Source organism: Lissotriton helveticus, chromosome 7, assembly GCF_964261635.1.
Source record: "Lissotriton helveticus chromosome 7, aLisHel1.1, whole genome shotgun sequence".
NCBI lineage: Eukaryota > Metazoa > Chordata > Amphibia > Caudata > Salamandridae > Lissotriton > Lissotriton helveticus.
The window spans coordinates 2005554-2028455 of record NC_136068.1 but is presented as its reverse complement, the minus strand read 5'-3'; the positions used below and the strand labels follow the sequence as shown (position 1 = coordinate 2028455).

Genomic DNA, 22902 nt, shown 5'->3' with positions numbered 1-22902 from the left:
TTTTTGAGGTTGATTTATAAAAGGAGTTGAAAGTAAGAAATATTGAAAATGTTTGAGAAAAAAATCCCTTTGTGCCAACGTTTTCACCTGTAACTTCTAAGTGTGACAGATTTTTGAAAGCGATATACTGTTGCGTCTGCTGGAGCCTTCTAGTTGTGGTGATATCCAGAGCCAATTCATGGCCTAAGGGAGGTGTGAACACCTCTTCCCAAGAAATGCTTTGTTTCTGGGTTCAGGGAGCGAAGGCTCCCACCCCAGGGGTCCAGAAATTTGGCTTGTGGTGGCAGGCTGGTGTTTACCAGTCAGGGAACCCACCAGAGGCTGGTTGTTTTTCAGGGGCGTCTCTAAGATGCCCTCTGAGCTCATTGTATAATAAATCCCACACTGGCATCAGTGCGGGCTTAATGTGCTGAGTTTGCTACCAAACTTCCTAGGTTTTGGTGAAGCCATCATGGAACTGTGGAGTTCGTGATTACCAACTCCCAGACTATACGCTCTTTATGGCTTCACTGCACGCTCAATGTCTCAGAATGGACTTAGACTCTGTAGGGGTACAGGGCTCACGCCACTGTACCCTGGCCTGTGGAGTTTGTGATTACCAACTCCCAGCCTATACGCTCTTTATGGCTTCACTGCACGCTCAATGTCTCAGAATGGACTTAGACTCTGTAGGGGTACAGGGCTCACGCCACTGTACCCTGGCCTGTGGAGTTCGTGATTACCAACTCCCAGACTATACGCTCTTTATGGCTTCACTGCACGCTCAATGTCTAAGAATGGACTTAGACTCTGTAGTGGTACAGGGCTCACGCCACTGTACCCTGGCCTGTGGAGTTTGTGATTACCAACTCCCAGACTATACGCTCTTTATGGCTTCACTGCACGCTCAATGTCTCAGAATGGACTTAGACTCTGTAGGGGTACAGGGCTCACGCCACTGTACCCTGGGCTGTGGAGTTTGTGATTACCAACTCCCAGACTATACGCTCTTTATGGCTTCACTGCACGCTCAATGTCTAAGAATGGACTTAGGCTCTGTAGTGGTACAGGACTCATGCCACTGTACCCTGGCCTGTGGAGTTTGTGATTACCAACTCCCAGACTATACGCTCTTTATGGCTTCACTGCACGCTCAATGTCTAAGAATGGACTTAGACTCTGTAGGGGTACAGGGCTCACGCCACTGTACCCTGGCCTGTGGAGTTCGTGATTACCAACTCCCAGACTATACGCTCTTTATGGCTTCACTGCACGCTCAATGTCTAAGAATGGACTTAGACTCTGTAGTGGTACAGGGCTCACGCCACTGTACCCTGGCCTGTGGAGTTTGTGATTACCAACTCCCAGACTATACGCTCTTTATGGCTTCACTGCACGCTCAATGTCTCAGAATGGACTTAGACTCTGTAGGGGTACAGGGCTCACGCCACTGTACCCTGGGCTGTGGAGTTTGTGATTACCAACTCCCAGACTATACGCTCTTTATGGCTTCACTGCACGCTCAATGTCTAAGAATGGACTTAGGCTCTGTAGTGGTACAGGACTCATGCCACTGTACCCTGGCCTGTGGAGTTTGTGATTACCAACTCCCAGACTATACGCTCTTTATGGCTTCACTGCACGCTCAATGTCTAAGAATGGACTTAGGCTGTGTAGTGGTACAGGACTCATGCCACTGTACCCTGGCCTGTGGTCTGGTGCACCCAGCTAGAGGGATGACTTACCTAGGTCACAGGCAGTGGCTTGCTGGCATGGCGCACAGGGATGTGTGCCATGTCGACTATTTCATTTTCTTTTACTCTGCACCAAAGCACACAGCCTGCAATGGCAGTTTGTGGGTGTTGAGGTACAGGCCTCAAGGGTGATACAATAGGTGCTGCATCCCTTGGAGGCCTTCCCTGGTCACAGTGCCCTTGGTACCCATGGTACCTTTTATAAGGGACTTACCTGTGGCCAGAGATGCCTATTGTGGGCACAAAGGGACAGTTCTGGGAAAGAACACAGGCCCTGGGAACCTGATTGGCTGGGACCCAGGGCACATCAAGTCAAAGTGCATCAGCATTCTGCCAAAAGTGGTGGGGGTGTTACTGCAACAGAAACACACTTTCCTACACTGTGCACAGAGTCCAGGGGTTCCCCAAAGGTGTACTGGGCTCAATGTAAAACCCAAAGTGCTCTATTAATGGTAGTGTGGGCGAGCAGCTTTAGACCGAACACCGTTATTACACAATAGTGATCAATAATGGACACACGATGCAAGAAGTAGATCCAGACCAAGTTTATAAAATTATACTTTGTACTTTATCTCAAGATCCAGGTCTTTGTAATAAGGTAAGTATGTTTTTTATGAAAAATACTTTTCACTTTGAAAAATTGACACTTAAAAATATTTTCACACAGTCCAATGTTATCCTATGGGGAAAACAATATTGTGGTTAAAAAGGCAAGTATTTAACTTACAATCTGTCTTCAGAGCCAAAAGTCTGCAAGGGCCAGGGGTCAGGTAAGTATCAAAACTGCACCACCAGCTGCCCTGCGGCGGCCAGGTGCAGAGGGCAAAATCTAAGTTCGACCCAATGCTTTCCCATGGAGACAGAGGGTGCCGGGAGTCAAACTGCTTGCAGTTAAGTAGATCGGGTGCAGGGGAAAGCTTTAGAGGTTAGGTTAAGAACGTCAGGGTACTTAGCTGCACCAAACATAAACCCCCAGGGACACAGGGGCTGCAGGTTTCAACTTCGACGTTGGGCACCCAAAGCTTTTCAATGAGGATTCTTCTGACCGCAACGAGGCTGCAGGCATGGCATCGGAGGTTGCAAGAGGAAGACCAGAGAAAGCAGAAGTAAGTTGGGATGTAGGGGGGTCATAAGGACACCAAGGCCCAGGGGCTTCTGGTGCAGGGGGGCCTTTTAACGTCAGTCTTCTAACCGAAGCTGGTCGGGCAAGCCTCTGGATTCATACTCCAGGCGCCGTCATGGAGGTCAGGAGCTGTTATCCAATGCTGGACACGAGGTCACTATCGCCAGGGAGACTTCACTGCACAGGTGAGCCACTCACTCTGGCCATGAGCGTCTGGTGCAGAGTGGTCAGGAGACGCAGCTCCACCTCGATCCAGTCTTTAAAGTAGGTTTCTTCTGGACAGGTCTGTCCGCAGGAGATTGGAGTCTTCCTAAAGCAGCAGCCATCCCAGGGGTATCAGAGGTCGCTGGCTGCCAGACAGGTCACAGATTTGTGGAAGCTGGAGACAGGCAGGTAGGGCTGGGGCCAAGACAGTCATCGCCTGCAGTGTTTACTGCAGGGTGTCTTCATTCTTTTTAGGTTGTCGTAGATCTGAGTGCCAGGTCTGAGGGAGCCACCTAAGCGTTTTAGGTGAGTAGTAGGTAGCGCCAATGGGCACCTTACCTGGGGTGACTACACCCTCTATTATTTCATCCTCCTGTGGGGGTGGCATAGACCTAGCCCTGACTGGACGGGTCCCCTCCTCTTCAAGATGACAGGGACTGAAAGTTGTGCTTCACCTTGCTTCCCCCACCTTAGGGGTGGGGTTGGCAGAGGTTGGCTCACCTCCTATCTTTTTTTATTTTCCTGACGGTTTTCCCTCCCAAAGTGGGGGTGTAAACTGGGGACTGCCATCTGCTGCTAACAGAGGCTGGGGGTTGCATTACAAGGGTGGCAGGTCGTTGAAGCTTCCTTCTTTGAGCACTGGCCCAACCTGGAGGAGGAGGCATGACACCTCTGCTCAGAATATCCATAGTTTCTGGTCCCAGAGAACAGAGGCTCTATATCCAGGGTCCAGAAACATGTCTGGTGGTGGATGGCTGGCTGCCTACAGACGGTCAGAGACCACACAGGGCTTGGTAGGGATGTTGTGGCACCTCTGAGGTGCCCTCTGTGTACATGTTAAAATAAACCCCACCCTGGCATCATTGTGGATTTATTGAAAGGAATAGTTTGGTACCAAACACTCCTATTCAGTGAAGCCATCATGGTGGAGTTGTCGAGTTTTGCAGCATGAATCTTTCTGAATTCACTATCCTGTGCATTATTCCGCCATCTAGTGGTTGGGTCCGTAATTGTAGTATTTCTTCTTTTCTTTTCCTTGTCCAGGTGGGCGTCTACCTCCCACCATTTGGTCTCCTTTGTGACGTTGACGCGCTTCCTGCGGAAGCTCCCACCTTTGGTCGCCATCTTCAGATTCTTTTTTCCGCCGTTTGGTCTGGATCGTTGCTGAAGAGTTCCAGAGTTTTTGGAAGAGGAATCCAGAAAAAGCGTAGAAAATCAACGAAAATCAATTTTCAGCTACACTGGACTACAGGTCAGGTAACCAGGACGACGAGAGAGAAGGTTTACAACCAAGATCTCAACGTTCTTTGTAGAATGTGCTCGCAGGGGGCTCCCCGAGTGCGGGGATGGACTAAACACCTTTCAAGTTTTGCACCAATTGGCACCACAAATACGCCCAGAAGGACCAGCATCCAGTCTGCAACCTCTGCTTGCCACTCGACCACAGCAGCGAAGACTGCAACGCATGCTCGGCGTTCACACCCAAGACCCTCAGAGTAAGGGAGAGGCAGAGAAGAGCGAACCACAACATGCAGAGGCAGGGGCCACCTCCATCGCTCCAAGACCTGGGCCTCTCCAGTGGAGAGTAGGACAACCTCGTCGAAGGACCGGAGGACTGCACGGTCGTCGAGGTCCATAAGAAAACGTAGAAGGAGGTAAGGGAGTCGTTGACCCCTAACCACTCAAGCGGCACTCGAAAGGGTGAAGCTAAAGCCCGAGCGACACTTGTAGAAGTGAAGCGAAGTCCTCGAAGGGAGCATTGCTGCCGAAACACCCGACGAAGGCAACAGCAACCAAGGACAGTCAGCCGAGCGGATCCTTCGAAAAGGACTCCCAATTGGCAAAGGCCCTCGAAAAACCTAAGTTGTCGAAGGTTGCATCTGAAAAGACACTTCGGCGCAGAGAAAAGAAGGGCCGACATAGTTGTCGAGGGCCCCGTAAAGAGGCGCTCCCACCCCAGAAGCCAATTCCTGCCCATGCTCCCTAGTGTGCTGGATCAAGTCAGAGAGGCCTTTAAGGAACCAGCAGTATGCAAGGCTGTGACTCCAAGAACAGAGAAGTATAAACATTCTTCAAAGGACCCTGCACACATCCACGGGTTAGTACCAGCCGACTCCATAATTGCAGCAACGGCTAGGAAGAGGGCCGATGTATCCACTAATGCCGGACCACCTCCAGACAAGGAGAGTAGGAGGATGGATCGATCTCGCAGGGAGAAAGGTGGAGAGAAATGCGGCAATCCATCGGCGCATCACAAACTCCAATGCTCTGATCAACAGGCACGCACGCCAACACTGGGACGAAGTGGGGCAGCTCCTGAAGCACAGATCAGTTCCAATGAGCAGCGGCTCACCTGGTAGAAGAAAGCAAAAGCATGGCGAATACATGCCTAAACTCGGCATTGGATGCTGCAGAAACATCAAGCAGGCTAATGATAGGAGTGACGAGAGAAGACACGCATGGCTCAGAATTTCAGGATTCAAGCCAGAGGTGCAAAGCAACAACCTGAATACCTTTTAACGGAGAGCAACTGTTCGGCACACCAGTTGACGACAAGTTAACGCAGCTCAAGAAGGACAACAAGGCAGCGATGTCCATGGGAGCATTGCAGTTCAGAGGGATGAGAAGGGGCACACCCACGAGAAGGCCAGGTGGGAGAGGAGGCAACGTGCCTACCACATCGCAGCAGACGTTCCAGCAAGGCTACCAAGGGAACAACCAAGGACAGAAGCAGCAGCAGTACTGGCAGTACCACTCCTGAGGACAATCCTTTCGAGGGCGCGGATACGGACGAGGACAGACTCAAAGAGGGGGCCAACAGCCTATCTCCAAGTGACTTCACCATGAAACCGACACCCACCCTAGCAACACCTCGGGTGGGCACAAAGACATAGAGAGAAACAGCAACCTGACATTCCACAACAAACAGTTCCTTGAACACACAACACCAGTAGGAGGCAGGATAAAGGACTTCCTCAAGGAGTGGAGGAAGGTCACAACAGACAGATACATACTAAACACCATACAATACGGATACTGCATAGAGCTAGAGAAACAACCCCCAAACAGAAAACCAAGACACAAGGCACACTCTGGAAAGAATCTTTCGATCTTGCGACTAGAAGGACAAGAACTACTCAGCAAGGAGGCAATAGAGGTAGTACCGCACAACCAGAGAAAGAGGGGGTCTACTCCACTAATTTCCTCGTGCCAAAGGTGGACGAAACACAAAGACCCATCCTAGATCTAAGGTTCTTGAACAAGTTCATGAGGACTCAAAGATTCAAAATGACTTCCCTGCAAGAGGTAATACCACAAATACAACAAGGGGATTACATGGCAATTATAGATCTAAAGGACGCATACCTACACATCCCAATCAACCACAAGCACAGACGTCTACTAAGGTTCGTGATCAACCAAACTCACTACCAGTTCGCAGTACTGGTATTCAGACTCAAATCCCTCCAAGGGTGTTTACAAAATGCCTAGCAGCAGTAGCAGCACACTTGCGAAGGCAAGGAATACACGTATACCCCTACCTCAACGACTGGCAAGTTCATACAGCCACTGCAAATAACACATCCAGCAGGTCGTACAAACACTGAACCAACTGGGGTTCTCAATTCATTGGGAAAAATCTTCGACCGACCTGCAGCAGATCAAAAATATTCTTAGGGGCGAAGATAGATGCCATTCAGGCCAAGGTGTTCCCCGTCAGGAAGAGAACATTGGCGATACTGAAGGAAACACGTCTTTACCACAAGGAGCAAGATCTGACAGTGAGGACAGTGAGCAATCTAATGGAGATGATGGCGTCATGCATACACCTGGTCCCAAATCTTCAACTCCACATGAGACCATTCCAGGAATGGATACAGCAGCAATGGTCACAGGCAACCGGGAGTTGGGAAGATCTAGTGGTCGTCACACACGCAGTGCATCAGGAAATGGCGTGGTGGAACAAGGAAAACATATCGCAGGGGAAATCATTCACTTAACCAACTCCAAAAGCGACCATCACGACGGACGCCACCCAGCTGGAGTGGGGCACGCACATGAACTGACTGAAGGTCAGGGGGCTATGGTCACAGCAGGATGTGGTCAGACACATCAACTACCTAGAATTAAAAACTGTGTTCCTAGCCTTAAAAGCCTTTCAAAAGTAGCTGTACGGAAACAGGGTGTTGATCCAGACGGACAACACAACTACCACGTTCTACATCAACAAGCAAGGTGGAACACAATTGGTAGCACTATCAGAGCGTGCACAGGAAATATGGACATGGGCCATTCCACTTAAAGTAGACCTACTAGCGATTCATCTCACAGGGAAGGACAACGTGAAAGCAGACTGACTCAGCAGACTGACTCAGCAGGCAGACATCAGCATCCCACGAATGAGATCAACCAGCAGGAAATAGAAGGAATATTCCAAAGGTGGGGAACACTGCAAATATACCTATTTACAACACACTAAAATGCCAACACTTTGAATCCAGACATCCAGACCAACGGTCACAAGGGAATGCTCTATGGATAAGTTGGTCAAAGACATTTGCATACTCTTTTCCCTCCAATACCACTGATACACTCTGTACTCAAATGCAGGATCATCAACATGTCGCTGATATTAATAGCACCTCAGTGGGCCAGACAGTCATGGTTCTCACAAATAGTAGAAATGGCACAAGCACCAGCACACAGGTTCCCAAGAAGAAGGGACCTGTTAAAAATGCAGAACGGAAGGGTGCTGGTGGCATGGCTCCTGAAGCCCTAGAATTTGTGCACCTCAACCTACCGGCAAGTACCATGGCAGTACTGAGAGGCAAGGAGAAAAACAACAAGAAAGTGCTACATAGCAAAGTGGAAAAGGTTCTCCCAATGGTGCATCAAGGAGAAACTACAACGAAAGACCAGGAGGGAATCCACAGTACTAAGATACGTAAAACACCTGCTACAAAGTAAACTAAGCTACACATCCCTAAGGGTGCACTTAGCGGCGATAGTAGCTTGCACGAGGGGAGAAACAGGGAAGAGTTTCTTCACTTCACAAGTTGTGAAAAGATTTCTGGATGGAACTAAAAGGATCGCACCCCCAAAAAAGATGCCAGCACCAACATGGAACCTCAACGTGGTGCTAACCCAATTGATGAAGGCGCCCTTTGAACCTATTCACAAGGCTACACTGCGCATGCTCACACTAAAGACAGCATTTTTAGTGGCTATCACGTCGCAATGAAGAGTAAGTGAATTGCAAGCGCTAACGACAGGATTGTAATGAGAACGGACCCACACTTCATGCCAAAGGTGGCGTCTCGATTCCACATTAACCAAAAAATCCAAATACCGAGTTTTTTCCAAAAACCTACTACAAGCACAGAAAGGGCTCTTCAGACACTAGACGCCAGAAGGGCTGTGATGCACTATCTAGAAAGGACAAAGGAGTGCAGGAAGACAAAGCAGTTCTTTGTATCCTTTGCCAGCAGTTTCTTGGGACGACCAGTCTCCAAAAACACCATTGCACGGTGGATTGCACAAACAATCCAACTCTGCCACAAGCAGGCAGTGCAACAGCTACAAGGAGCAACTCCAGCTCAATCTACAAGAAGAAAGCAGCAACAATTGCGTTTCTAGTGAAGAAAGGAGCAACAATTTTGTTTCTAGTGAACACACCTATTCGAGACATTTGCCAAGCTGCAACATGGTCTTCAGTGCATACATTCACTAAGCACTACTGTGTGGATATTGAAATGAATAAGTGCAAGTGGGACAGGCGGTCTTACAACACATTTTCAGTAACCAATGCTAATCTTCCACCCAACCACATAAGGACAAACCGCCACTAAGTCTATGCACAGGATATTGAATCCAGAAAGATTCACGCTGCAAAACGTAGTTTCTTACCTGTCTGTGTAGTTTTGCAGCTTGAAGACTTTCTGGATTCACTAGCAATCCCACCCTCCTCCGCCAGAAAGATGAGACCGGAGGATAAGAGGAAAAATTGCAATCATAACTAAATGGATCAACAAAAGAAGACAACCCAAGACAAGAAAAAAGAATCCGAAGATGGTGACCAAAGGTGGGAGCTTCTGTAGGAAGCGCATCAACGTCACGAAGGACACCAAATGGTAGGAGGTCGACGCCCACCTGTGCCACGAAAAAAAAAGAAATACTATGATTTGGGACCCAACCACTAGGTGGCGGAATAATGCACAGCATAGTGAATCCAGAAAGTCTTCAAGCTGCAAAACTACACCGACGGGTAAGAACTATACGTTTCCAGCCATGTACTCTCTATGGCTTCCCTGGCATTTACAGGATTGGGCTCAATATTGGTTTTTTTCTGTGCCAGAAGAGAGCTACCCCCTGTCACTTTTTGACAGACTTTTTCGACTTTTTGTCAATGTTTTTTGGTGTCTGAGATGTCTAATAAGAAGACCTCTGGGTTCAAACCGTGCGGCGCTTGTCACTGTGACATGTCTTTTACGGACCCCCATCTAGTATGTCTTTGGTGACTGGAGCGGGACCACAACCTGAAATCATGCTCCGACTGCCGGGCAGGAGCTGCTAAAAGCTTTGAGGGAGCGGTCCCTAAAGCTGCTTCCGGCCCGGCATCCAACTCCTCGGAGATCTCCCTGAAGATCTTGTTCCTTCTCCCAGTCGCGTTCTCCGTTGTGAGAAAGGTCCGAGTACTGCTCCGGGGGATTGGAGTCTTCTTCCTCCCAGTCAGTTATCAATGTTGGGTGAGAAGCCACACAACAAACATGAAAAGTAGAAGCATGCTCAGACTTTGCCTTATCCGTCATCTGATCACATGGAGGAGTCTCTGCGTTCTACGCTTATAGCCACGGAGTCAGTGCCTGGGTCGGCTCTGCGTTTCCTTCCCTTTCTGGGGTCGGGAGTGACCCCCGCCCGGTTAAAATCTTTTTATGATGCCATGTGTGCTATATCTGCTCAGTCTGTTCAAGTGGATCCCCCGGGTTCTGCGCTGCCAGCTCTGTCCCAGCACCCTAGACTCCTCTCCGATCCATTCCTGGATCTGGACTGGCACCAGGCTTACCTACTAGACCTTCACCCACACTGCATCTGCCGCAGAGACCCTTGACGTCACTGGCGGAACCCCCCTGCATCATTCCAGACCATACAGAGCCAGTTGGGGGTCACCACAGATACTGGCATTGACTGAGCCGCTGGGCTCCATGTCGTGCGCCTTATTCTGAAGGGCTAGAATTGGTGAAGATTAGGAAGGGCAGAAGGATCCTATAGAAATCCTGCTTTTCAACGAGGAAATGGACTGGTACGAGGATCTGAGTGATGCCAGCGGCTTGGACACCTCCCCTGAGCCTGGCATGATGTCTCCTTTAACCTGGCTACTGCTTAATTTGCAATGGTAGTGCGTAGAGCTGTGGAGGTCTTGGACCTGCAGCTTCCTACGGTGGCTGTCAAGACCAATATCTTGACGGAGATCTTGCAGCTTTGTGTCTCCACCTCAGAACCGTTGCTGCCTTTCAAAGAGTTCTTAACAAACGTTCTGCTGGGCACCTGGTCCAAGCCCAGCACAGGGGTGCAGATGAGCAGAACCATTGCCCTCCGCCATCACCCTGCTCCGGGCCACCCAGCTTTCCTCTCCAGCCGCCCAACCCCAGATATCGTGGTGGTCCAAGCTTCAATGTCCCGTGGTGCGTTCCCTGCTGCACCCCCGATCGGGAATCCAAAAGGCTGGACAGCTTTGGTAAGATCTTTTCTTCTACCAGCCTAGCTTTGCGGTCAGTCCCAGCAACCGTTATGCTGGTGGCATGTCCAGTATTAGTAAAATGAAGCAACAATGGTAACGCAGTTCGGAGTTTAGACAGTGAATGGCAGAGGGTTCTGCCAGTGCCTCCTTGATAAGGGCCTGGTCCAAGAGCCTCGATTAGAGTCAGTCAGGAACGATCCTTTCCGGGGACACCCAACTATAGTGATCCCTCATCAATCTATCCATGCCCTGATGAAGTCCTATTGCCATTGGACGAAACACGTTGGCTGAAGCTTGAGTTATTTGGAATAAAAGGAATTACCTCACACAAAGGAATTGGCTAAGTTTCTGTTATTGGATAGAACGCTCTGGGAGTGCAGCGCTCCACATTGTACTCCACTATAATAATAATAATATATTAAATTTGTTTATTGTATAGTTAATAAAAACTGTTACAATTTGCGTAAAAGAGAAAGAAAAGAGGGAAACTCCACTATAAAACCACGGTTTACATGAAAGCACACAATTAGCATTGCATATTACAGACCATGTTTCCCAGGGCTGCTCTCATTCACTAGAGCCTTGATACCTTGATACCTCAAAAGCTGACAATTTCGGGTGGCTCCCGAACTACTAGAAGCACAAACAATCTTTTGCTGAAACCTCGAAGATTTCGGAAGGAAAAAACGTATAAACGCTCCTTTTCAGGAATGGCACCCAGGATCTGGAACTCACTCCCGCCGGAAACAAGGCTCATCTCCTCCGAAACAATCTTTAAGAGGGAAGTTAAAGCGATCCTCATGGCAAAATACACATGATCTATTGCTCCGTATCACTCATGAATCTGCCCTGTAAGTCCTTCCCGACCCTGGTCTACTGTACCACCCGTGTTATCGAATTACGTAACTGTATACGCTCGCTCTTTGTATTTTGTTATAATGTTTGACGCACCTGGTTGATTATGTATATTGTTATATTATTGACACACCTGGTTGACTTTGCACACTTTACCCTCTCCATCTCGACGTTCCTTACTCCCCTAATACTCTCGCACCTGTGGGACTATACACCCTGCTCACACCCACCTCAACTGTACCCACCTTTAAACTCTAAATATTCTAAACGCGCTTAAGCAAGTATATGCTCCTTATTATTGCACTTTATACGATTGACGCAATTGTTTGTCTATACACTGTGTACCGACACTACCTCACCTGTGACCTACCTCATGTCCTTTGTCCCACCTATGTAACTAGCACCTTGTACCTAACTACCTCATATATTACTCTGTATATACGCTTTATTACTTTGTATTTTTTATCCCCATGCCCTTGTAAAGCACTCTGATATCTGCAAAGATCTTGTTCGCGCTATATAAAACTTTCAAAATAAAATAAATAAAATAAATACCATTCTTTGGATTGAAAGGATATAGTTTCAGCATATGATGTGAAGTCAAATGTTCTTGATCAGTCCCATAACCCCCACCCAAAGCAACAGAATTGCCCCCGCCCTGAGTGAGGAAACTGCTCTCGTGGCTTCTGGGATCTGACCACAGGTGCCTGATGTCTTGGCAGTTTACTGGAGTCCCACTTGTCCAGTAGCCACTGGCTAGCTGTAGGAGAGTGCCAGTTCACCCTGATACCCCCAGAGATCACAAAAAGACAGGTGGTGGCCTGTTTCACTGGCCTCTATTCCCAGCTACTGCTTGTACAGGCTCCCACAGCGCAGGGGAGGAGCTTAGAGGGGATTTGATCTCACCTTCAAGGACTAGAATCCAGCTTCGTCCTCTCTGGCTCCCAATGATGTGCTGCAAGCTTCCTTCCACACCAACTCCTTTTATGTGCTGTAAGCTTCCTTTCCATACCTTAGACAGCTGACTGTAATTTCCTTGTTCAAAAGCGCACGTTCCACAAGTCTCACTGCGGGTCGCCGCTGCCTTCCTTTGGACAGGGACCTAGTGTGTCTGCCTCTTCAGTCATAGACCAGTCGTGAACCACAGCTGCCCACTCAGGCCAGACTTTTATCAGCTCTGGTTGATAGGCTCATCCAATCAGAGGGTCTGCTACTTTTGCATCCTGAACACACCTTCAATCACAAACCATTCATGGCGTGTTGAATGCATGACTAAAGCATGCACAATTTCCCTCCTTGTTTGCTGGTATTAGCCTGTGCAAATCCCTAAAGAGGAATTTCAATTAACTCCAGCCCAGGAGGCACTGACCGTGGGGGCCTCTTAGAGTTAGTGCAGCTAAACCCAGATAAGGGCTGAATGTCTACCCCAGCCTACCAGGCCTTTCCAAGGAAATGGGGAGGGGCACGGGGGAGCTGGGATGTCCAGCAGAACAGCTCGCATTCCTCACACTGGCTCAGCTCACAATTCTTCCCCAGTACACCCACGGGCTCTCGAACCCATTCCTCACACTGGCTCAGCTCACCATTCTTCCCCAGTACACCCACGGGCTCTCGAACACACGCCAGGTAGACAAAGGCAACAGGACCACAGGGATGGCAGACCGCACAGACTTGATCAGGAGGGTGGCTAGTGACTAGGCATGCCCCCTCGACCTCAGAGCAAAGCTCTCGGGTCTCAACCCATGTAAACACCCTCAGTAGACATGTATGATTGTCATGCTCACTGAGGTAGGAATCTAGAATCCATACAGTTGCTTTTGAGTGACTTGCCTGGAGATTAGCATAAGGCAGGGGAAGCACTCTCTCCAGAGACATGCAGCAGACTTCCCGTCCCAGCAGTACTGCTATCAAAATCTTCTGGATCCAGCCAGACGTCTGGAAGTCTACGGTAAGGAATCTGCTGCTAGATGATGCCTCTACCAGATAAGGCGTTACAGGAGGTAAGTAACTTGTCCATCTTGTTCTAGTGTACCATCAACGAGAGATACTTTACTAAACTTTTTTTCTCTCCCCCAAAGACCATTAGTTTTTAATTTCCATTGATTTTATAATGTGGTCCCTCACTCTACAGAAGCTTTCAAATAACAAAAACATCTTTACAAGCGATTGGGGGTCCTCAACAAAATGGAAGCATCTCCATACATAACATTTCGAGTACACTCTGACCCAGCGTTTGAAAGGTAGGCTTTTCACGGCGTTCTCCCCTTTCAGACCAGAACTGCTGGGGTAGGGTCTGTTCCTGTTCCAAGCCCCTAGCAAACCGTTGACAAGTTGTTTACAAGCCATGTCTTTGAATGCATTTAGTCCACCAAGCCATGATCAAGTCGTTCATTTCAGAGCACAATCAGCCCATGTTTGTATGCACTTGTGCGTTTCAGTGATCCCTTGCATCACACGAGGGGGACCGCAACACTGTCGGCCGGTCCCAACCAATAGGATCTCCTGGATCCCTGGGTACTGTCCAGATCAGAAGAATGAAACATGCCCACAGGTTCAATAAGTTTTCAATGTTTTTCAAATTGTTTACCCTCTGATCCTAAACTGTGAATAATTCACAAATTAACATAAAATGACTCCTTTCTAGTGCAAATAACTCAATCCAGAATGGACTAATGCTGAACTACATTTTGCTTAATTTATATTCTTGTGTCAGGTTTATTATAATCCCAACCGGCAATGTTTGCTGTAACAGTTTGCAAAGAACTCTGAAATTTCTATGGGAAATGTATTTATAGCACTTATTGAGCGCACTCTCACTGTACAGATATCCTGGCGCTGGGGGAATCTCTTACAGACATTCAGTAGCAGGATATGAATGTTTGTAGATTCTCATTATTTAGGAAAGTTGACAGTCGAATGCCTAACATAAAGCCACATAGACGAGATATAACTTAAAGGTGGGTCACACAGTGAGATTCATAAATGTAGTACCATTCACCAGGCAAGAAGCCTGAGGAGGTCTGACGTCTTGGCATTTTAAACTTTTCCTATTTCAGGGATTTGCGCATAAATAGCACAAACGCAAAAGGTTCCGCAGTTTACGCATAGATGGCGGCAATCGTAAAGTACTCAAAACAGGAGAGTGTCTTTTCTTCTACTTCGTTAGTTTTTCCCAGGTATGCCCACTTTGCTTGTAGTTCCGTCCTAAAATTACCATTACACCTTTGTACAGTACAGCAGTGACCTGGTGTTAAGTTTCTTTGTATTTCTTTTTTATTCTCAGACCTTTTCACTCGAGGAATTGATATTCAAGCTGTGAATGTTGTCATCAATTTTGACTTCCCCCGGAATGCAGAAACCTATCTTCACCGCATTGGCAGATCTGGTAAATATAGACAGCTGGCGCCTTGACTTTACCTCATGAGTGTGTGTGAGTCGTGTGTAAATGAGGGACTCTCCCTCTGTAGGGCTTAACTAGATTAACTGCTTGAGAAGCAGGCGATGCAGTGAATCCATAGTTTTTTGCTGCTGTCCGTTTCTGCGCTTGTCTTCGGGTTTGGGCCGGTATCTAACCGTCGTTTGATCTCATGCCTGTCATTTGAGCTCCTGTGCCCTTTGGCAACTGGTTGTAGAGGGGGCTTCTGTACCCTTCCAATAGTTTGACTGTGGAGTGAGCTTCTGCCTCCCTGTGTAGCCTGACTGTGGAGTGAGCTTCTGCCTCCCTGTGTGGCCTGACTGGAGTGAGCTTCTGCCTCCTTGGGTTGCCTGACTGAGTGAGTTTCTTCCTCCCTGGGTGGCCTGACTGTGGAGTGAGCTTCTGCCTCCCTAGGTGGCCTGACTGTGGAGTGAGCTTCTGGCTCCCTGGATGGCCTGGCTGTGGAGTGAGCTTCTGGCTCCCTGGATGGCCTGACTGTGGAGTGAGCTTCTGCCTCCCTGGGTGGCCTGACTATGGAGTGAGATTTTTCCTCCTTGGGGTGGCCTGACTGTGGAGTGAGCTTCTTCTTCCTTGGGGTGGCCTGACTGTGGAGTGAACTTCTGCCTCCCTGGGGTGGCCTGACTGTGGAGTGAGCTTCTTCTTCCTTGGGGTGGCCTGACTGTGGAGTGAGCTTGTTCTTCCTTGGGGTGGCCTGACTGTGGAGTGAGCTTCTTCTTCCTTGGGGTGGCCTGACTGTGGAGTGAGCTTCTGCCTCCCTGGGATGGCCTGACTGTGGAGTAAGCTTCTGCCTCCCTGGATGGCCTGACTGTGGAGTGAGCTTCTGCCTCCCTGGGTGGCCTGACTATGGAGTGAGCTTCGGCCTCCCTGGATGGCCTGACTGTGGAGTGAGATTCAGCCTCCTTGGGTTGCCTGACTGTGGAGTGAGCTTCTGCCTCCCTGGGTGGCCTGACTGTGGAGTGAGCTTCTGCCTCCCTTGGTGGCCTGACTGTGGAGTGAGCTTCTGCCTTCCTGGGTGGCCTGACTGTGGAGTGAGCTTCTGGCTCCTTGTTGTGGCCTGACTGTGGAGTGAGCTTCCTCCTTCGGGTGGCCTGACTGTGGAGTGAGCTTCTGCCTCCCTGGGTGGCCTGACTGTGGAGTGAGCTTCTGCCTCCCTGGGTGGCCGGACTGTGGAGTGAGCTTCTGCCTCCCTGGGTGGCCTGACTGTGGAGTGAGCTTCTGCCTCCCTGGGTGGCCTGACTGTGGAATGAGCTTCTGCCTCCCTGGGTGGCCTGACTGTGGAGTGAGCTTCTTGCTCCTTGTTGTGGCCTGACTGTGGAGTGAGCTTCCTCCTTCGTATGGCCTGACTGTGGAATGATCTTCTTCCTCCTTCGGATGGCATGACTGTGGCGTGAGCTTCTTCCTCCTTGGGGTGGCTTGATGTGGAATGAGCTTCTGCCTCCCTGGGTGGCCTGACTGTGGAATGAGCTTCTGCCTCCCTGGGGTGGCCTGACTGTGGAATGAGCTTCTGCCTCCCTGGGGTGGCCTGACTGTGGAATGAGCTTCTGCCTCCCTGGGTGGCCTGACTGTGGAATGAGCTTCTTCCTCATTGGGGTGGCCTGACTGTGGAGTGAGATTCAGCCTCCTTGGGTTGCCTGACTGTGGAGTGAGCTTCTGCCTCCCTGGGTGGCCTGACTGTGGAGTGAGCTTCTGCCTCCCTGGGTGGCCTGACTGTGGAGTGAGCTTCTGCCTCCCTGGGTGGCCTGACTGTGGAGTGAGCTTCTGCCTCCCTGGGTGGCCTGACTGTGGAGTGAGCTTCTGCCTCCCTGGGTGGCCTGACTGTGGAGTGAGCTTCTGCCTCCCTGGGTGGCCTGACTGTGGAGTGAGCTTCTGCCTCCCTGGGTGGCCTGACTGTGGAGTGAGCTTCTGCCTCCCTGGGTGGCCTGACTGTGGAGTGAGCTTCTGCCTCCCTGGGTGGCCTGACTGTGGAATGAGCTTCTGCCTCCCTAGGTGGCCTGACTGTGGAGTGAGCTTCTTCCTCCTTCGGATGGCATGACTGTGGAGTGACCTTCTACCTCCTTGGGGTGGCCCGACTGTGGAGTGAGCGTCCGCTTCCTTGGGGTGGCCTGACTGTGGAGTGAGCGTCAGCTTCCTTGGGGTGGCCTGACTGTGGAGTGAGCTTCAGCCTCCTTGTTGTGGCCTGACTGTGGAATGAGCTTCTGCCTCCCTGGGGTGGCCTGACTGTGGAATGAGCTTCTGCCTCCCTGGGTGGCCTGACTGTGGAATGAGCTTCTTCCTCATTGGGGTGGCCTGACTGTGGAGTGAGATTCAGCCTCCTTGGGTTGCCTGACTGTGGAGTGAGCTTCTGCCTCCCTGGGTGGCCTGACTGTGGAGTGAGCTTCTGCCTCCCTTGGTGGCCTGACTGTGGAGTGAGCTTCTGCCTCCCTGGGTGGCCTGACTGTGGAGTGAGCTTCTGCCTCCCTGGGTGGCCTGACTGTGGAGTGAGCTTCTGCCTCCCTGGGTGGCCTGACTGTGGAGTGAGCTTCTGCCTCCCTGGGTGGCCTGACTGTGGAGTGAGCTTCTGCCTCCCTGGGTGGCCTGACTGTGGAGTGAGCTTCTGCCTCCCTGGGTGGCCTGACTGTGGAGTGAGCTTCTGCCTCCCTGGGTGGCCTGACTGTGGAATGAGCTTCTGCCTCCCTAGGTGGCCTGACTGTGGAGTGAGCTTCTTCCTCCTTCGGATGGCATGACTGTGGAGTGACCTTCTACCTCCTTGGGGTGGCCCGACTGTGGAGTGAGCGTCCGCTTCCTTGGGGTGGCCTGACTGTGGAGTGAGCGTCAGCTTCCTTCGGGTGGCCTGACTGTGGAGTGAGCTTCTGTCCTCCTTTGGGTGGCCTGACTGTGGAGTGACCTCCTGCCTCCTTGTTGTGGCCTGACTCATCATCAACTTCAAATAAAGCATGTAAAGCATGACTAATCACCCATTAGGGTATCCCGTTGTAGGAAGCGGGCTCTTTTCATAGTGGACCAAAAGGCGGTAAACTGTGCAGGCGACCCTTATTGGTTTACAGAGGCACAAATGATACCACTAAATGCTGTCTCTAGTGGTCGTGTGGGACACCATTTTCGGCTTATCAGAGAGTAGTGCTAAGCATTTGTTGTACTCACAGAGAGAATTGACACACACTCAAGAATAAATCCAAGAACAATTTAGAAAAAGTCACATTTTTTTGTAAACTTTGATACCCAGAACTCCGTTTTCAAGCACTTTTTTAAAATATAAACTTCTACTGGTAAGAAAAACATTCACTAAATGTATCTTTACACAACAATGCTTCCCTATGGGGGGAAAAGGCATGTTGTACACAGTTATTTGCAGGTCAGTTTCTGGGCGTCTCCTTTGGGCCTTTGGATCATAGGGGCTAAGGTCCAAAATACCACCAGCACCACCAGCAGTTGCTCGTTACCTACACTGGGGTGTCTGGGTGCAGAGGTCCTGGTCGGAATGGTAGCTGTGCGTGCTACGCCAGTGGAAAGAAGGGATGTCCACATAGAAACAGGCTGCAGAGGGGGCTTGGATGCAGGTCCGGGAGCTCTCAATGGGGCGGTGGGCCTTGGCTCACAATGGTCCTGGGAACAAAAGGGCACAGCCGGTTCATTATCCACGGGCTGGAACGTTCGGGGCACAGTGGAAAGGTTGGCTGGGCTCTCTGCATCTCTAGAAAGATGTCTTTTGATTCAATTTCAAATATAACGGACAATAAGGCAGAAACCATAACATATACATCAGCACAAGCCTCAGATATATACTCACTGATATATTATGTTTTTCAGTGCCCCTGACGAAGGGATAGCATCCCGAAATGCATTGGGACAGGATAACTTTTTTCCTTCACTTGTAACCTTGTTCTGTTTATCAAATCAGCGAATTGAACGTTTGAGCAAAAAAGCATGAACAAGCATCGTTTTTGATATATGCAAATGCATTAATCTCGGAAAAACAGAGAAAATATCAATACTAATAAACTTTTTGAAAATCTTAAGCAATGTTTCTTAATTAAGATTACAAAGGCAGATGGATCTCTGCCAAAGGTAGTGCGGAAAGGGTCCAATGACGACAGTCACTAGTACATATTCATTCTTTAATTGTGGAGATTGGCCGCTCCTCCCCTCCCAGCACACCCTCGCAAAAATATGATATAATCATATCCAAAAGTCAAAACGGAGTAAAAAAGGAGTGCACTTCGCAACCCCACTCATTTGTACTTCATTGATCATGGGCACAGATCATCTTATGCAGACCCAAGTACTATCAATCGGGAAAGAGCAACAGACTGTCACATTCAGCAACACTTTCAGGCTCCAACACTCGCTTTTCAGTGTCAGAGGTTGCTCGGGCTGCTCTTCCATTTAATCATAGGTACCACAATGTAGTGCCTTTTTCCAATCCTGGATCCTCCGGTGCACTGCACTTCCGTTGGAGCAAAGAAAAGGGGGTGTGTGGCCAAAACTCAGGCCAAGGGGCTCAAGGGACTGCACACTGTCAGAGGTTACCAGCACATGACAGGTCGCTCTTTTGCACTGAAACTCTGGTTCTATGGCAAAACCAGCTCCTCCTTCTTTTCTGATGTTCAACGTCTTCTGATGAAGCAAGTACAATACGTTGGAGATACCACTGATGACACGCTGGCGATCGCTGTCTGGGTGCTGGGACTTTTCATCTGTTAGCTGTCACTGATGGGATTGTAGGTGAGTTCCGCAGGTTATTATGACTTAATCCCGCAGAACCTAGTGATGTAGGAAACGTGACACAGTTTCCTTCAATTAAGTACAAAAACAGTTCAGTGTTTTAACAAGGGGATTGCAAGCAGGTGGCCTGCCATCTTCAAAGGAGTGGCCATATGCCATGGGACAATTCTGGTCTAGAACACACTGTCATTCTCAAAGGCAATACAAAGACAAAGGCAGTAGGAAAAACAGTGTCTCTAGCCTCTTCAATTGGGTTTCCGTGTGAGAGCATATCCTCTACCATCTAAGGGTAGATAGCGACATGGGAATTCTATCTGAATGGATGTCCTCACACATGGTGGCATTGTCTAATGGGGCAAACACATTTTTTTCTCTCAATGATTACATATAGGTGTTCCCTAATTCCTTATCTACAACACCTCAAAAGAGAAATCGCATAATACATATTATCAAAGACATGTAGATACCTCCCTTTTAATAACTGTGCATCAGGTGCACTATACAATACACAGGCTAATGATCAAATGTGGAAACAAAAGACAAGAACTAGAGAGTCCTGGTATTTCCATTATTAAAACACATCTGGTCCATCAAAAATTAAAGCAGCAGAAAAAAGGAACTAAAAACCAAATTAGAATAGGCATTGAATTTGTCATATTCAAAAAAACGTAAGGTGTCTCCTATTGAGGTGGAAAGCTTGTCTTACTATAGTATCAAGTCAGTTAACCAGTCCTTCACTACCCTGACAGTCAGACTGGAAAACATCAAAGTAGGCCTAAGGAAAATTCTTTAAAAAAAAGTCTGGTTATACAAAAGGGAATTATACATAATACGGGGCTCCATGATACATTACTGTAATCTGGAAGTGTGAACCTGAATAATATACCCACAATAAAAAATGGGCTAACTGGTGAAAGGAATATGGAAAAGAGAAATGGAACTAGGACACAGCTAAAATCCCCAATAACTAGGCACAATGTGACATCAATCAGGGGAGAAATGGCAAAAGAAAAATCTATAGGAAGAACAAGAAATTACTCCGGTGATAGTCAAGTTTGTGACACAATACCAAGAGTATGGGTGATACACAAAAAGTCAAAATAGTACACAAATTTAAACTCTATCGCTGGCCGCTACACCATATACGGTAATCTCAGCTAATGTTCCAATTCCTTTTTCAGGGGAAAAAAATGAAAAGTTTAGGTCACCTTTAGCAAGAGCCACAACCCAAAATAGAATATTCAGGCCTGCTTAATTTGTCAGGCTTAAAATCCTCACCCTCCTTTTGACAGCAGATCACCAGTTAGTGGAGATTTGGCTGTCAAACACATCCCAAAAACTCTTTCACAGACACTCTGCGTGTCCCGTGCGCCAACACCCTTTGAGGCCCTGCTTTTCCAAGCAATGATTTCTCCATCTGTTTACACTTACTCCTAACTCCCACCTCACTGACCTTAAGGTCAAAATCTGCCTTGCTGGCTCCTCAGCCCTCTATCTCTTCCTCACTCTTAAGGCTGAAAAAAGACAAAAAACCTTCCCAACTCTTTCTAACCTGCAATAACCAATAATAAAAATAATAATAATAGGGGCATTTGTAGAGCGCTGAGTTGCGCACACCGGCGTGTCCCCGCACTGACAGTGGGAGAGGCAGAGAGCAGAGATTAGCTACCAGGCAGACTATTTTCTTGCAAAGAGGAAGGTTTTTAATTTAGTTCGAAACCTCGTTTCTGCTGGTTCTAGGCGTAGGTCTACTGGGAGTTTGTTCCAGTGCTGTGCCGCTAAATACCTAAAGGATCTTCCAATACGAGCTTTCTTCACCATGGGGGTCCTTAGCAGTCCCCCACCCGCAGATCTGAGCGCTCGGGCAGGTTCATAGGCTTCAATCAGTTTGTGTAGAGGTCGAGGTGCCCTGTCATTCAGAATTCGATGACAGGTGCAAAGAGCCTTGTACTCGACTCTACTCTTCACAGGAAGCCAATGTAGCTTCTGCAGGGCCGTCTTCGAAGGCGCCCTTTTGGGCAGCCTGAGGATCAGGCGTGCTGCCGCATTTTGCAGTACTTGAAGTCGCCCAATAGCTTTCCACGGTACCCCCAAGTACAGCAGGTTTGCATAGTCCAACCTTGCGGTCACCAGAGCATGTACTAGGGTTTGACGGGCTTCTATCGGCAGTAAGTCGAGAACTTTCCTCAACCTCTTCAAAACCCCAAAACACACGCCCACCACTCGGTTGATCTGGGGTCCAAAAGTAAGGCCCGTGTCGAACCATACTCCTAGATTTTTTGCCTCCTGACAAGGGGTAGGAGTTGATCCCAAACAGGGCGGCCACCATGCAGACGACCAAGCAGACTGGGCTCTCCCCACCACCAGCACCTCCGTCTTGCTGCCGTTGAGTTTTAAACAATTCATGGCCATCCAATCGGCAAGATCTTTCATGCACGATCGGAAGCCATCCGCAGCAAGACAGGGCGCATGCGACAGGGAGATAACCAGCTGCGTATCATCTGCATAAGATACCATTTGGAGACCATGATTCTCCACAATCGAGGCAACAGGCGCTACATACAGATTAAAAAGGGTCGGGCTCAAGGCCGAGCCCTGGGGCACTCCCTTGCCCAGTGATACCCCTTTAGAGTAGCAGTCACCCTGCCTCACTCGGAAGCTTCTCCCTGTTAGGAATGCCTGGATCCACCTCAGCGCAGTACCAGCGATGCCACCTTTGTTCAGACACTGTAGCAAGATGGAATGTGCTACAGTGTCGAACGCCGCGCTGAGGTCTAACAGGATCAAGGCCATGGTTTGCCCCTCGTCTACACCCTGTCTCAGATGTTCAGTGGCCATAAGAAGGGCGGACTCTGTAGAGTGGCGTGGTCTAAAGCCGAACTGAGTGGCATGGAGCAATCCCGCCTCCTCCACATGTTCCATAATTTGGGCGTTAACCACCTTCTCTGCCACTTTAGACAGATAAGGCAGGAGTGAGATGGGCCTCAGATTTTCCAGCACCTCAAAACTAATGTGGGATTTCTTCCGGAGAGGGAGCACTACTGCCTGTTTCCACCCCTTGGGTAGCGTGCCAGACTTAAAAGAGATCTCC

General features: G+C 49.1%; 1 protein-coding gene across 2 annotated transcripts in view; it reads left to right on the top strand.

The window, feature by feature from the left end:
* The window catches only part of LOC144767918 (putative ATP-dependent RNA helicase DDX6), a 189064-nt gene that overhangs the window by 135603 nt on the left and 30559 nt on the right, over positions 1-22902 (top strand). For both annotated transcript variants that reach the window (XM_078651257.1, XM_078651256.1), the window contains exon 12: positions 14937-15038. In XM_078651257.1, coding sequence (XP_078507383.1) covers positions 14937-15038 — 102 coding nt within the window. The remainder of the gene's footprint in view (positions 1-14936; positions 15039-22902) is intronic.